Below are 17,752 nucleotides of genomic sequence, written 5' to 3'. Positions count from 1 at the left end.
AAAGAAAGGAATTCTCTAGATCACCGAAGATGGCCTTGTGTGCGAAATGGATTGTTCCAGAAAATTCAGACATGTGTTTAATGGAACAAATCGAACAGGATTTCTTGCGAGATGATTCTAGAACATTGAAAAGGTATAAATACTCGGTGATTTGGATTCAAGATGGCCAGTTTAGTATGAAAGTTAGTTAGAGTTCATTCAGTTAGTAAGAAGAATTCAGATCAGTTACAGTTTAGACAGAATTAGGAAGAAAGTATAAAGTATGTAATAATCGGTGATTTAGTAATAATATTTGATAATATTGGAAAGTATATTAGAAGAATATTGGTTGGATATTGGAAGAAATTAAAAATTATATTATGATTGGAGATTAGTATAAATCAACTTATGATAATTATATGGTGATTGGATATTGGTATATTGAAAAGAAGAATAAATATAAATGCTGTTTGCTGGTTTGCTTGGTGGTTTATAAATGCTTAAGAAGAAATATATTTTAAATTGGTGGAAGCTGATAATTGGAAAAAGTAATTTCACAAAAACAAGGATAACCGAAGCACGAAGACATTGAGTGGTGATTAGAATCTATATAGTGGAAAACAGTTCATTTAGGCATTCAGTGACAGAAAGGTACAAAATTTTGTTAATATAATTTAGTTAGTGTCATAACAATTTCAATTTTGAAGATAGTTTGTTTAAATTTTACACTGTCTATAGAATTTAATTAGTTTCATAAGAATTTCAATTTAAAGATAGTTTATTTTAAATTTACATTGGCTAGGTTAGATATATATGTGTGTTTCATAATAGATATAATAAAATAATTTAAAAAAGTACTTACAAACTAATTCTTTGAGAACCGCGATAAAAACCCTATATATTATATTATTAAAAATACTCATTGCTCATCATTCACAAACAATACATCATAACAATTTGGCGCCCACCGCGGGACTCTCTATTTAAAAGAATTAGTTTGGGAAGATAAGTGCTCTCATATAATTAAATTAATTTTCATTAGAAAGAAAAAATTATAGATTTTATTTTTAATTATATTTGAACAAGTAAAGTCTCAAAATGTCTTAAGGAAAGAAAGGTACAAGAAGCAAAAAGAATGAAGAAGATGTTGAAGTAGAAACACAACCTGTACAAGAGGAGATTTTAGTTCAAGCTTCACAAGATACTGCAGAAATGAATCCAGAAAGAGAGGAAAATATCAATATAGCAGCTTTGATGTCATTAATGATGCAGATGAACAAGAAAATGGAAGAGAATACAAAAAAAATGGAAGAGAATTCAAAAGAAATCAAAGAAGACATAAAAAAATTGGAAGAGAATTCAAAAGAAGTCAAAGAAGACATGAAAAAAATGGAACAGAAATTAGAAGAGAATTATAGAAAATTAGAAAGGAAACTAGAAGATAATGATAATAAAATTGTAAAACAAATAGAAAAACAAATGGATAAAAAACTTGAAACTGCAGAGAAAAAAGTAGCAAATGAAATAAAAAATATACGGAATGACTACAAGAAAAGGATAGAAAATGAGAGGACAGAAGTAAAGAGAATTATTTAAGATAATAAGATAGATATAAAACAGAAAATAGAGTTGCAGAAATGTAACTTAGAAGTAAAAATTAACGAGGACAGGAGAAACACAGAAGAAAAATTAGACGATATACAACAAAATATCCAAATAAATAGTAATCAAATAAGAAATGTGGAACAGAGAATAGATGATATTTTACAAATGAGAGACATAGGGAGACCTTACTTAAATTTAACAAATGAGACTGGGATTAAATTCTCTGGTAATATAAAAAATTTGCATCCTAGAGTATACATAAATAGTTTAAAACATAAATTAAGATTTGTGAATAATATTAATGATATTAAAGATTATATTAGAATGACATTAAATGACAATGCAGCAACTTGGTTTGCTAGTATTGAAAATTATTTAGATAATTTTCAAACATTTGAAAATAAATTTTTAAATTATTATTGGGGTGAATTAGAGCAAGCAAAGTTTAGAGAAATTCTATATTTTGGAAAGTATAATCACAATTTAAAATCAAATATGGTAGATTATGCATTGAAACTGATAACAGTTGCAAAATATTTAGAACCACCACTTAGAGAGGATGAAACAGTCTTAAATGTATCTAGACATTTTGATGCTGATGTTGTGCAAACAGTAACTGTACAAAATATTCAAACAATAGAGGGTTTTATTAATTTTATTCAAAGAATACAAAGAGGTAATATGACAAGTAATAATAACAAGAAAACAATAATAACTTACAATATAATATAACAATAATTATCAACAATATAGTCAATCATACAATAATACTAGATATGGTAATAATTTACAAAATTTTAATAATAATAACAGTAATCAAAATAGACAGAATTTTAATAACAATACTAGTTATAATAGACAAGATTTTAACAATAGAAGAAATACAGAGCGACCTAACTATAACAGACAGGTAAATTGTGTACGAAGGAATAGAAGCTGCGAAGACAGGGAACGAAATAGTACAAGGCAAGAAAATGTGAATAGAAGTCATAGTAGGGAAAGACATACGACATCAGATCCAAGTGGTCAGATACAATCTGAAAATGAGAATAATCAAAATTTTGTTCACTAAACTTTCTGAATTACAAGTTAGGCCATTGCTATTATGAAAAACCTTCTGAATTTATTTCTTTAGATGAAGATAAAATTATTGAATCTATTAATTTAATTTATATAAATGCTTTGGCCAAAAATAAAATGATTAAGATTATGATAGATACTGGTTCAGAAAGTACTTTAGTCTCGGAGAATTTTATTTTTAATACATTAAAACTATCAGATATAATAAAGATTCCAAAAATTAAAATTGTTGGTGCAAATAATAAGAAGTTAATTGAAATTGATAAACTAGCCAATTTTTAAATTAATATTTTTAATAAAGAAATTAATATGCAAGGATTTATTGTCAAGAATTTATGTGTTGATATATTAATGGGAAATGATGAATTGGAAAAGAAGAAAGTAAAGATAGATTTTGAAGAAAAAATGGTAACTTTGGAAGGGCAAATAATTAAATTTATGCAGAAAGATGAGGTGGAAGAAGGAATAAGAGTTGATAGGATATTATTAAAAGAAAATAATGATGTTTATGAAGAAGAAATGTATTTTGATGATAGGGAAATGTCCCAAAAGAATGTAAAGAAAAATTATTGTAGTGAATATTTAAGGAATGGAAATTTTAAGCAGATGGATGCCTACGAGGTGGAGTGCGTAAAATTGGAAGCAAGGAATAATGAGTACAAAATGAAGAATAATTTTATTTGTAAAGAAGAAGATATGATAAAAGTTTTAAATTGCCCTGAAGAATATAAATCAATAGTCGTTTCCATATTGCAGCAACACAAGGGACTTGTCAATAAAGAATATAGAATTGCACAAAATTATATCCATAGTATAAAAGTTAAAGAAGAAAAACATTTTAAAACAAAATTATACCCAATACCATATAAATACAGAGAAGAAGTAAACAGAACGATTAATAATATGTTAGAAGATGGTATCATTGAGAAGGCAGATACACGTTTCATAAAACCTATAGTAGTAGTACGTAAAAGATCTGGTGAAATCAGGTTATTTTTGGATGCAAGGAATATTACCAAGATCACTGAAAAGCAATTTGAAGCACCAATGAGTATAGATGGAATACTAGGAAGAATTACAGGAATGTCATTTTTCACTAAAATCGATTTACAGCATAGCTTTTGGTTAATACCTCTAGAAAGAAAAAGTAGACAGTATACAGGATTTCAGATAGATGGAGTAGTATATCAATTCAAAGTAGTACCATTTGGACTTCAATCATCTTGCAGTGCTCTATGTAGATGTCTTCATGATATTTTGGATCAATATGAACATTTTGTAATTCACTACATTGATGATATATTAATTTTTTCTAAAACTGCTGAAGATCATGAGAAACACCTTAAAATTATAATCAACAGATTAGACAAAGTTGGACTAAAAATAAAATAAATCAAGAAAAATGTACATTTTTTCAAAAAGAAGTAATATATCTAGGTTATAAACCTAATACTAAGGGAATCGAAATGGATCCAGAACGGACACAGGTCATTCAGGAATATAAAACACCACACAATTTAAGAACTTTAAGAGGATTCATTGGAATAATTAATTATTATAAAAGGATGATACCAGATCTAAATATAACACTAATAATAACAACACTAACAGCTTACTGATATATTCATTTGATTCAATAGACTTGATTTGTTAAATAGATGGTAGATTTTATTGTTGTGAATAAATTTGACATCATATTTGTTGATTATATCCATATGGAAATTGTTGCTACACTAAAATTCATAATTTGGGGTTAGATACAGAATTGATACTATAAATGTCTTTCTAAAAATAATATAGAAAGTGTAAAACTTACGATTCATATAGATGGAAGCCTTTTGAAAGGAAATCTTGTCTATAAATAAACAGAACACAATATAGATTATATTTTTAATTAGGTTATATTTTATTCTCTGATGTAGCCTCCATTGCTCCATTTGACATGACAGTTCGACATAGACAGCGAACAGGGATGTATTTAATAGAACACATTTTAAATAAAAAAAAAATAATAAGAAATTGAATTAATAAATTTATTATATTTACTAAGATATGTGGATAAGAAAATTAATATTTAAAAAAATAATATGTGAATTATTTATTTTAAATATTATTTTGGGGTATTGATATGATTGGTGTTTATAGAAAATAATTTATAAGTTACATTAAAGTTATATTAAATTAGCATATAATAATTGTAAAAAGTTGTATTTTAATAATTATAATATTGTAGATATATTTAAGTGAGCCATGTGCATAGGCAACCAACTATACAGTAAGTGACAGACAGAAATTAATAATTATTACGAATATAAAGTGGGGTTATAATAATATGTTGTTTAAAATGTGTAGTTTATTAAATTAGAGTGTTAGTTACTGATTTAAGTGTATATTCTGATCTGAAAAGCCTAAATGTCAACAGAATTCTCGATAGAAAAGAAAGAAATTCTCTAGATCACCGAAGATGGCCTTGTGTGCGAAATGGATTGTTCCAGAAAATTCAGACATGTGTTTAATGGAACAAATCGAACAGGATTTCTTGCGAGATGATTCTAGAACATTGAAAAGGTATAATTACTCGGTGATTTGGATTCAAGATGGCCAGTTTAGTATGAAAGTTAGTTAGAGTTCATTCAGTTAGTAAGAAGAATTCAGATCAGTTACAGTTTAGTCAGAATTAGGAAGAAAGTATAAAGTATGTAATAATCGGTGATTTAGTATTAATATTTGATAATATTGGAAAGTATATTAGAAGAATATTGGTTGGATATTGGAAGAAATTAAAAATTATATTATGATTGGAGATTAGTATAAATCAACTTATGATAATTATATTATATGGTGATTGGATATTGGTATATTGAAAAGAAGAATAAATATAAATGCTGTTTGCTGGTTTGCTTGATGGTTTATAAATGCTTAAGACGAAATATATTTTAAATTGGTGGAAGCTGATAATTGGAAAAAGTAATTTCACAAAAACAAGGATAACCGAAGCACGAAGACATTGAGTGGTGATTAGAATCTATATAGTGGAAAACAGTTCATTTAGGCATTCAGTGACAGAAAGGTACAAAATTTTGTTAATATAATTTAGTTAGTGTCATACCAATTTCAATTTTGAAGATAGTTTGTTTAAATTTTACATTGTCTATAGAATTTAATTAGTTTCATAAAAATTTCAATTTAAACATAGTTTATTTTAAATTTACATTATCTAGGTTAGATATATATGCGTGTTTCATAATAGATATAATAAAGATAATTTAAAAAAGTACTTACAAATTAATTCTTTGAGAACCGCGATAAAAACCCTATATATTATATTATTAAAAATACTCATTGCTCATCATTCACAAACAATACATCAAAACAATATATATATATATATACATATATATATATATATATATATATATATATATATATATAAATATATATATATAAATATATATATATATATATATATATATATATATATATATATATATATATATATGTATATATGGCTATTTATATGGCTATTTATTTTTTAAAGAAACTTAATATTTGGTAATTTAAAAATCAGAAAAATCCTAAAAAATATTTTGACATAACTTGTAAATACCCTTTATTACTAACACTTACGAAAAATTCCAAAATTCTCTTTGGTTTGGACTCAAACTTTTATGTTTTCGACTATAAGATGTTCCTCTTGAATTCATCAACCATACATCGTATCCCTTGTCCGCTAAAATGAAGGCTAAAGATCGCTGAGGTCCCAGCCAAATATAATTCGCCGCTGAGCCCAACATCCCGTGATTAAGTAACACTGGAGACTTATTGGAAATTGAGTGATTTCGACCATGTGGAATTCTAAATATTGTTAAAATATAATTATCCTCCGTTTCTGTTTGGTGAGTTTCCAATGGGTAGCCAAATGAGGTAACCTAATACATCATAAAATAAAAAATACACACAACATTTCTAATAAAACTAACCTTTTAGAAAACGATTTTAACAAACACTTAATTGAAGTTTACTGATATCATGGTATTTTTTTTAATATTGGTATAAGGATTGCTGATTTTTCTAGTAACTAAGTGCAATCCACCAAATCTTAACAAAACAAAATTACTTATTGTTAAGTAAAATACTGTTAACGTAAAATACTTCAAAAAATATATAGCTCGACAGTTGATAGAATAAAGAGACACTATCGATTTACAAAAAAAGAAGAATAAAAGACGAGTGAGTCAGGCAGGACAAGTGCATTTATCCAATGAAGAACGCATCAAATAGATATGGGAGGAAAATCCAATCGGTAGGAGACAGACCTAGCCTCAGATGAAAGGATAACAGTTTAAAAGATTTACATGCCATGTGAATACAAAACTGGTAAGGAGATATGATTTAACGAAGAAGATGGAAGCAAGCTGTACAGGATTTTGAAGCTACAAAGAGCGAGAGAGACAGAGAGAGAGAAAGAGAAAGAGAAAGGGAAGTGTATTTTATGTAGTATACCAGCAGTGAAGTATAGAGTATAATATTATAATTATAAATTTTCAATATTAAAATCTTTGATATATGCATTTTTTGCATAAAAGTATACTATCTACTAGAAATGAAGTTTAGCGGATATAATTTTAACAAAACACAAAATAAACGATTTTAGAAACGATCATCACCCAATGCTATAAGTAAATTTACGACAATTTAACTCAAAAAAGTGACCAAAGACTATAAGACAAATATCATTATGTTTTAGAGATCATCTAAAGAAATAGCCAAATAGAAAAAATCAAGTAATTGAAAGCCTCGGTCTTATATTTGACAAAACATTGGTTTGGAAAAGTCACATTAAAAATCTAAAAGGTACTTGCCAGCAAAGTAATAGTATTTTGAAGACACTGTCGAACATCACCTGGGGTAGTGATACGACAAGTCCATTTATCCGAATCTTGTAATCATTAGTTAGATCAAAAATTGACTACGGCACAGTGGTATATAACTCAGCTAAGAAATCTGTTCTTAAAGAACTAGATGTAATTTACAATACGGGACTGCGGGTCGCTTTGGGTACCTTTTGAACAAGCCCCATACAAAGTATATGTAGTGTGTCAGGGCAAACCTCTCCAGAATTTAAAAGAGATTTTTTAAGTTGGTCGTTTGCTTGTAAAGTTCTGTCATCTTCAGATAACCTAGTCTACCATAACGTTCATAACAGTCGTTTCGACTACTACTTTTCGTGTCACCCTCAATGCAATCCGCCTTTCTATAAACGAATTAAAGGATTACTTCATAAATATAGAATAACATTCCCGACAATATACCACCCTACCGAAGATCCTCCTCCTTCATGGACTGTAAATAAACCACCAGTGATCACTGATCTATCAAAATTTAATAAACATATATCCCTGCCAGCCATGTTAATAAATCACTTCAAAAATATTATGGATAGATTTAGCGGCTATAGCGACAGATCTACACAGAAGCATCAAAAACAAGGGACGGAGTGGGGACAGCTTTTTTTTCTAATACTCAATGCTAAATTTAAGTTGAATAACAACTGGACTATTTCCAAGAACTATTCGCAATCCTTAAAGCTCTAAAATTCATTAACAAAACGGACCAGAGAAATTACACAATCACAACTGACTCAATGAATGCCCTTTGTGACATCCAAAACATATACTCCAGAAACCATATTCCTAACGACGTTTACAAAGAACGTCAAAATGCTGCAAACGAAAGCAAACACGTGGTATTAATCTGGGTTCCTTCCCATATTTAAGTGATGGTCAAGTTTAACCAAGTAAAATAGTGTCATGTGATCTTAAATTGTATTTAAAAAACATAGTTAGTTGTGCGTGGCAAAACAAATGGTCGCAGTGTTCCGAAAAACTAAGTTAAATTAAACACAATGCTTTACAAAAACAAGACTTTCTGTTACCTAGGAAAAAACAAGTCATCTTTACTTGAGTCCGACTTAGCCACACTAGTCATTTACATCTTTACCGAGAGAAAACCCCTCATACTGCAACCAGTCTCAAACAACAGTACAGTAAAACATACTTTAACTAAATGTCAAATTTTCCAGGAAACGAGAAGTAAACTAAACCTTCCTAACATAGCCGAGCTTCTTGGAGACAATAATCATCTAAACAACATCATAAAGTTTTGAACTGCTATAGGGAGAAAACATATTTAAATGAAAATCTAGTTTGTATCACAAATTATATCAATTTTCTTTCATGTTGGTCGGTATTTAATACTCTATTAATTCTTTATTTGTTTTAAATATCATAAGACAAAAGTAAAAAAGACTTAAAAAAATGCAGACTCGAGGTGAACAAACATAGCAAGAAATAGACACATATAATTCTGGCAACAGCTTTTATCTCTAAACTTAACCTAAACAAATTGCTTTAGAAGTAGAATATTACGTCAAAAGCCTAAAAATAACTAAAACCATAATATTTGTATGCCTGTGAACAGAATTCATTACGAGAAGACTAATATAGTTATCAGCAACTAAAAGAAAAGATGGTAATGGTAAGAAAGGCTTGATGGAAATGGACAGATAAAACATAAGGAATACGTGGCAATCCTTTTATATATTATATAGTGAATAAAATCAACTAAACTATCAGAGGAGCTATAATCTTTATTGTTTACACCCATTCGCTGTCATGTTCCATATCTGGAACAATTATTACTTTCGCTGCTGGTTACAAGATCTCACTGTTGGTCTTAAATTTGATAAACCATTTGTGTTCGGTAGTATCAAAATAAGACGTGCATACTGAATTTATCCACTGGTTTCGGATAAGTGGCTTTTGTTGTGTGATTTATATTAAAATTTTAAGGAAGGTGCAGTTGTATAACTTCTAGGTTAATTATAGCTACCTTTTGTTGTTAAATATGGCGATCGGGGTAAGTTTAAGTAATATTATATGCCTATACAATATATTTGTATCGTTTAAATGCTTAACCTCAATTTGAATATGCCGAGTAACCTCTAGTTTTTGTATGTTCCAAAAATGGAACTTGGCTGTATATGTTACTAATTGAGGTTTTTCTTTTTAGTTTGGAAATATTGACGAGAAAACATTTTATGAAAAGAAAACGAGTTGTTCAGCTAATACTCTGAACAATATAATCAATGACTTAATTGAGAAGCAGTTTGATTCTGCAGACATATATATTTATCATCTAGCAAAAGATTTTAAATCATCGGATGATGTGAATTTCAATGATTTTTCTGATGAGTTTTCATCAACGATACTAAACACCACAGCTGAGGCAACTCTTATTTCACAATGTGAGATTCAGAAGGCTAAATATATGTTCTTGACGAGCGATGATGAACTTTTAATAAACGTGGCTCAATCAAATAAAGGAGCGAATAAATCAAATAAACATAACGACTGGAAAAGAGGTGACTTGTCCCAAGATAAACAAGAACATATCGAACTATCAAATTGAAATAATGTTTACTATGAAAGTACAATCGATTTCTTTACACCCTCTTGGTGTGAGAATTTCTTTTTGAGTACATAAAAGACGAGATCATAAAGTATGCCCGACACAAAAATGCAAACACATCATTTGCGGTTACAATTGAAGAACTCAAAGTATTATCTGCAATCCTACTCATTTCTGGGTATTCTCAAAGGTCCAGAAAACATATGTGTTGGAGTTTGAATAACGAAGCAATTGCCAACGCAATGTCGAGAAATAGGTTTAGAGAAATTTTGCAAAATTTACAATTTTTAGATAACACTCAGCTACAAAAAATGATAAGTTTACTAAAATAAGACCACTTACAGAACATTTAAATAATTCATTTATAAAATAGGTGCCGGTTGGTGAAACCATATCAGTATCTGTTGATGAATCCATGGTACTACAGCCACCATAGCTGTAAACAACGAATTTAAGGGAAACCTATTAGATTTGATATGGGTTTAAATTTTGGTCTGAGAATGTCTCAAATGGTTATCTTGTGGGTACCGAACTTTCCAAGGGAAAAGAACCTAACTAGAAGTGGATCTGTAGTTACAACTTTTGCCGAGAGGGTGAAGAATAATTTTGCCAATCAAAAATTTTACTTGTTTATTGACAACATTTGTACTTGACTTCTACTGATAAGGGCCATGAGTGAATTGGGACATAGTTGCACGGGCACCATTAGACATAATGGGATTATGAAAAGCGCCTTGAACAAAAACGCAATGAAAAAATCAGTACAAGGATCCGTTGATTCATATATTTAAAAGTATAAATGATCATCTCTATCTGATAAAAATATAATATTTATCCAGTGGAAGGATAATGCCATCTGTCAGATGGCTTTAAATTGTTATGGCGTTGAACCTACACAATCGGTACGTCCTTATTCTGTAGCAGAAAAAAAATATATAATGGTAGACGCTCCCTACGCAATTCAGCAGTATAATACTCATATGGGAGGTACTGGTTTAATGGATATACATATAGACCAAAACTGCGTAACAATAAATGGTGGTGGCAAATTTGTATTCACCTTTTGTCAGCTTCAATATTTAACGCATGGATTTTATATAGAATTAAACACCACACTAAAATTCACTTTAACGCTGATGAATTTGTTGAAAGTATACTTCCATTGGATTTATTAGCGTTTACAAGAAACATTGTGACAACATATATACTACTCAACCCTCGAAAACCAAAATATGATAAGACAAAGTTAGGAGCATTATTTCGAAAAATTCCAGAATCTATTTCACAAAATATGTCGGTTCTGCATTACACAATTTCCTAAAAACAAAACAGATGCAAAATTTTAAAAACAAACACAACTTTTGGATGCGGTATTTATAACACTAATGTACATCCTATTAATTATTTCAAATCTTTTCATGAAAAAAAAAAATATATAGATCTTCTAAGTTTAAATTGAAGTTGTTGATTTTTTATTACATACATACATAAGTTTTAGAATTTTTTGAATATTTTTTTATAAGTTTAGAACATAAAATTGACCTGTAGGCGCTATAAAATTAAAAAAAAACTAAGTTTGACAGCGAACGGGTTTTAAATAAACACGATAAACTTTACATTTTTATTATTAAAAAAATAGTAATAAAATATTGTACACACCAATATTTCAGCTCGATCTAGTTGTTCCAAAAACGACCCTAAGGGGTAAACACTTAAAACAGTTAATAATAGATAATATTTCATGTTTGTTTATGACATACTTTGACGATGCCGGACAAAAAATTAATCTGCTTAAATCTTGTTGCTTAATTTTTATAAAAATGCTATAAATTTTATTCGGATACATAGCAGTGTCGTACATCCATTTATTAACCTTTAACTACGGGCTACGGTGTACTCAGTACACCAGTCGCACTAAATTGACCGCTATTTCTGATAAGCACTGGTTGCGCACGTGTCCCTCTACCTAACCTATCTCTGATGTGTCAGCTATAAACCTCAACAGTTGTAAAATTGATTGCTGCAGAGATAGATTGACGGTTGGAAAAATTCAGGAGAAGTTTACCAGTGGTGTATGTAGTACACCAAGCACCTAGTTATGTAAGTAAATTTTGTGAGATTTATATTACGTTTATCTACTAAAAAATAGCATTATTAATGTATAGCGACTTATATGTAACAAAAGCTAGACATTTTGCAAGGTTTTGAATAAAAGAATTTGTTATTAAAATTTTAATAAAACTTTCATTTTATTATAATAAAACTAGTTTTATGATAATACATTTGATCAAATATTTTATTTTAGCATTTTCTCATAACTTAATATACCGTTATCTATTTGGATATTTGTGAGTACCTATTATTGGACTATTTAACGACCTTCTAGTTGTTTTTGTGGTCTTGTTTTTTCATCTTCTTTCTTCCATAGCAATACGGTCATGTCTCTTTGAAATATTAATTAGAAATAAATAATAAAAATTACAAACGTTGCCTCTATATATTTCTCGTAACGTTTATAAATCGAGAGGTACTACAAAATATTTACTTTGCAGGGATCGTGTACCAGTAAGAAATCCCCAAAAACTCTCAGAAGATGAACTTAGAGCTATGGCTCAAGCTATATTTGAGGAAGAATCTGATGAAGATGTTGGTGGAGACCCAGATACATCAGACGACGAGCTAATAGAAAAAACGGAGCACGACACTGAATCAGAAGTTGATCTGAATGACGAAAATCAATATACGATTGACTCGGACACAAACAGTAACATTGAAAACAGTTCAGATCTTGATGAAGACAATGATTATTTTATAGCAAAAGACAGAAAAACTAAATGGTATAAGAAATCTCTTCTTAGCAAATTTACTAAAACTCCTTCAAAAAATATTGTCAAGATATTTCCTGGGCCAACAGTTTGTGCGAGAGATGTTACTACGGAACTAAGTGCTTTTGAAAAACTCTTTACAAATGAAATCATAGAAAATATAGTTGAATGTACAAATTTGCAGATTGCAAAAATGCGATTAAATTATGAACGGCCAAGACGGGCTAAAAATACGACTAAACAGGAAATCATGGCATTATTAGGATTATTATTTCTTGCAGGGACTAAAAAACAAAATCATACACACTTCCTCGAATTGTGGACAAAAGATGGTACCGGCTCAGAAATCTTTCAAGCCTGTATGAGCGCAGATCGATTTTTATTTTTGCTTGCTGCTCTTAGGTTTGACAACAAAGATACTCGAAAGGACCGAAAATCAATTGACAAACTTGCTGCCATTCGCTTTACTCTTGATACGTTTATGAAAAACTGTAGCAGCAACTATTCCTTGGGAGAAGAAATGACTATCGATGAAATGTTGATACCTTTTAGAGGTAGATGCAACTTTGTGCAATACATTCCAAGTAAACCTGCAAAGTATGGCTTAAAAGTGTTTGTGTTATGTGACGCGCAGACCTTTTATGTCACCAATTTTGAGGTGTATTGTGGTCAACAACCGGAAGGGCCCTACAAAAAATCTAACACACCAACGGATATTACCCATCGCCTGCTTCAACCTTGGAAAGGTAAAAACCGTAATTTAACATGCGACAATTGGTATACGAGTTATCCGTTGGTAATTGACCTTTTGAAGGAAAAGATAACGATGGTTGGCACACTTAAACGAAATAAAAGGGAACTACCTCCAGAGTTTTTACCAAGAAAAAACACACCAATTGGATCATCCACTTTTGGTTTTCAAAAAGAAGTTACCATTGTATCCTACACACCAAAAAAAAATAAAGCTGTCATTCTCCTATCTACCATGCACAGTAATTCTACAGTAGATCCCGAAACACGAAAACCAATGATAATTTTAGACTATAATTCACATAAAGGAGGCGTAGACACTGTAGACAAAATGTGCAGTACCTATTCGGTATCCCGAAGAACACGAAGATGGCCAATGGCATTGTTTTTTCAACTCCTGAATATTGCAGCCAGATCCTGTACAATGCTGCCAACATCGACAATCCTCAAAAATATAGAAGAGTTCTTCTAAAAAGAATTATCATTGGCATTGATAAGACCTCATCTTTCTGAGAGGGCGGAAATACAGAGTTTAGCTCTGGATTTAAAAATATTCTTGAAGAAATACAAAAACGTACAAGACGACCACGATGAACAACCACCAGCAAAAAAACGGGGGAGGTGCCATTGTTGTGGAAGGAGCAAAAATAGAGTTACAACAATATCTTGCAACAAATGTAATAGAATGGTTTGTAAAGAGCACTCTGTTGGTGAGCACAATTTGTGCAAATTGTAATTTAGTAGACGCAAACGAGGAAGAAAACGAAAGTGAATAGCACACATATTCTCAAATATGTTCATTTGTGAATGATCATTTACTCATAGTTTTTAGATTTATATACTAGTTTTATAATATTTTTAATGTTAAGCTAATATACAAGAATCTCAAGAAGACCTTCTCTTAAATATATGCCTACATTTATTATATACAATATATGTACTAAAAATACCTAGTTGTGGCTTTTATTTGCGTTTTTAGTCGGTGGTGTGCAGAATACACCGCGCACGTAGTTATGACTAATGGAGGGGCGCCCGTAGTTAAAGGTTAATAGAATAAGTCCCTTATCATTGATAATTTCAATATTTTATATTAGCTCTAGTTAAATTGGGTATAATGAATTTTTATTTTTATGTTTATTACTTCATTCATAAATTTGTTTGAGAAAATTGATTTTACTCATTGATTAATCATTAATTTTACTGTAATTTTACGCTTATAAGTAAATAAAATAATTCAGATACAATGGCATGTAGGAAGTTATTTGTTTCTATTCGGAATTTTGTAATTTTCGACCTACAAACCCTTCTAAATTAACCTACCCTAACCCGATTTACCCTTTTTTTTTTCATAAATTCACCTAGGATTTATTTATATAAAATAAGCAATTCAAATAAAACCATTTAAAAGCTGTTAGTCCTTCAAGATTAAACAAAAAAAAATTAAAAAGAATTGCTTTAAAAATGAGCTGCCCATGATGCACCAAAGATGAAGGTTTTGAATGCGAAGTGATTCTACAATTTCAAAAACTGAATTCATAAATTCAAATTTATGTAAGTCGCAATATATCCGGTTCCAATCAACGAAAATTAATGTTTTTTTTTATTTGGCGTACCTCGTGGCATATATCATAAAAATGCCTTTAGTTAATTTGTGAATTGTTTATTTAACCGAATAATTCGTTTAATATATTTATTTTGCACCAATTTTACTTTGTCTTATTCTTATAAGCAGAAATGTTTTTAAATAGTAGTCAACTTAAATATTTACCTATTATTATAAATAATATCCCTTAACAATAGTTTTTACAAAAATAAATTTATATTTGAAAATCAAATCTATACGAGATAAGTTTGCTTAAATTATGCTTGTTTTTTTTTTAATTACTTTTTCTTAAAAACATTACATGTATTTTACACAAATTAATTGTTATAAACTTTGTATAATTATTCATAAAAATTATGGAATTATACGGCATAGTCGGCATATATAATTAATAACAATTTACATACATCATTTTACTATTTTTATGTATAATTAGACAAAATTTAAACAATTAGTTAGTTTAAAATATATTATATATATATATATATATATATATATATATATATATATATATATATATATATATATATATATTAATGTGATATTAAAAGTCAGAGGTTCGCCAAGCAATTAATTAGCTAATTAATTAATTAATTAAACTTATTTAAATGATGCAATTATGATTTTATCACACTATTTAATTCTCTTATCTCAGGGTTATATTTGTGCTTCAATATCTATCTTTTACATATGATAGGTAAGGTCTAGAGAATACCGGAATAATAAAAAAACATCTAATGATACAAATTATATATTTAAATAAAATTAATATCTCATACAATATAAAATATCTCATACAATGATTATCAAAATTTTGTTCTACGTACGTGAACCTTCAAAAATTAATGTTATATACTATATAAATTAAAATTTCAAATCAAAATTGTTGTTCTATATCTCCTGATAAATATTTCTATCTTTTCTGAAGCAATTAAAAGAAAAAACTTTGTTGATAAAGAAAAACTGACGAATGGTAAAAAAAAACTATCTCTCTGAAGATGAGTTGTCCAAATCCATTTTCCTTGTAGCCTACACTATCTATTCTTCGCAGTTCCCTAGGTAATCAGCAATTTTACAACAAATTATTGCAAGCCTCTCGTCTTCAATGATCTCCTTCAGATACACGTATCGTTCAAAAGACGCTAGCGTCTTCTCCTCTCGATAAACTGAATCTCTCGTTTCGGCCTGAACAGTGACTCTTGGAATATATAAGTAGAAAAGTATGACTTACAATATTTTACTGGATCAACTTCCGTCATGATACACTTAGTCCACGAAAACTCACAAACATTCACTTCTAATGCTTACTATCACTTGAGAACCGCCAAAGAACAACGACTGTTCGCCTTGCACCCTTGGAAAACAACTGATTATCTTTTCTCCCTCAAAAATCTAGCTAAACTCTCATTCCTACATAGCTATCCCACCTTTTTTTATCTCCTCCAATCAAAGCTCGTCATACGTATCCCCATCTACCATTTAGATAACAAACAAATAATTTTACCTACAATTATAAATTTCCTAAAAACTATTAACATGCTAATCGTTTCTATAAATTCTTAAAAACTAACGGAGAATTATACATTTTAAATATTTCGATTCTATTGTCTTATTCACCTCATCGGCGTACAAGTCTATTTGAAAAATCCACTCATTGTTCCATTATTTCACTACGTTCACCCAAATATATTTTACAAAGAAAATAATTTATGCATATCTTTAAATTTTGTTTACTACAGGTAATTCAAAGATAATGGACTTTCATTTCTTCGAAATATCTTTTATAGTTTATTAGTTGAAATATTTTGAATTATTATATTTTATACTTTGAAATATATTAAGAGCAAAACAATATTATTTTGTATTTTTACATAGCATAACAACTCTCCAGGATATCTTGAAAATTTATTTAGATGGTCTATTTAGTAATTTTAATTTTATCTTTGGCTGATAAAATGAATCATAACAATATATATGTAGTATCACTTATTTCTTCTTTGACTTTTTAAAAAACACTATTAAAAATTTTTATTACAATTATTTTTATAAGTTATACTGACAAGGTACAAAAATTAAATTTAATCTACGTGAAATACCAAAGGTAGCGACGTTGTATCGAGCTTGACGAGATTTTGACGAGTCTCCTAAAATGCTAATGATCCTCTATTTCTAATATCGCTGAAAGTGATGATTTGGTATTTCCACGGTAGCTAACGGCTGCTTTGAGTTTGTGGCGTTGCATGACTCAGCTGTTTCTATGGGAACTGCTGTTGTAGGTATGATGCAATAGGAAACTGGTATTGTGAAACTTTCAAGTCAGAAAACTTTAGCTGCTTCGAGGTTACTATTTTCACATATCACAACTCTCCTCATTAGTGAAAAGTCGATACCTTGCTTCGACTTGACGTTTCAATTGGCGTTTCCCATTTTTCTTCAATGT

At 29.4% G+C, this 17,752-nt stretch overlaps 1 protein-coding gene across 4 annotated transcripts in view; it reads right to left on the bottom strand.

Moving 5' to 3' along the window:
* LOC140450182 (lipase 3-like) overlaps window positions 1-11,909 on the bottom strand; it is an 84,293-nt gene extending 72,384 nt beyond the window's left edge. For all 4 annotated transcript variants that reach the window (XM_072543638.1, XM_072543641.1, XM_072543640.1 and 1 more), the window contains exons 1-2: window positions 11,794-11,909; window positions 6,292-6,593 (exon numbers count right to left, since the gene is read on the bottom strand). In XM_072543638.1, coding sequence (XP_072399739.1) covers window positions 6,292-6,593; window positions 11,794-11,877 — 386 coding nt within the window. In that variant the 5' untranslated portion in view covers window positions 11,878-11,909. The remainder of the gene's footprint in view (window positions 1-6,291; window positions 6,594-11,793) is intronic.
* Between the last annotated feature and the right edge of the window lie 5,843 nt (window positions 11,910-17,752).

Source organism: Diabrotica undecimpunctata, chromosome 9 (assembly GCF_040954645.1).
Source record: "Diabrotica undecimpunctata isolate CICGRU chromosome 9, icDiaUnde3, whole genome shotgun sequence".
Taxonomy (NCBI): domain Eukaryota; kingdom Metazoa; phylum Arthropoda; class Insecta; order Coleoptera; family Chrysomelidae; genus Diabrotica; species Diabrotica undecimpunctata.
The sequence above is the reverse complement of the archived record's forward strand: the minus strand, read 5'-3'. Positions and strand labels throughout refer to the sequence as shown.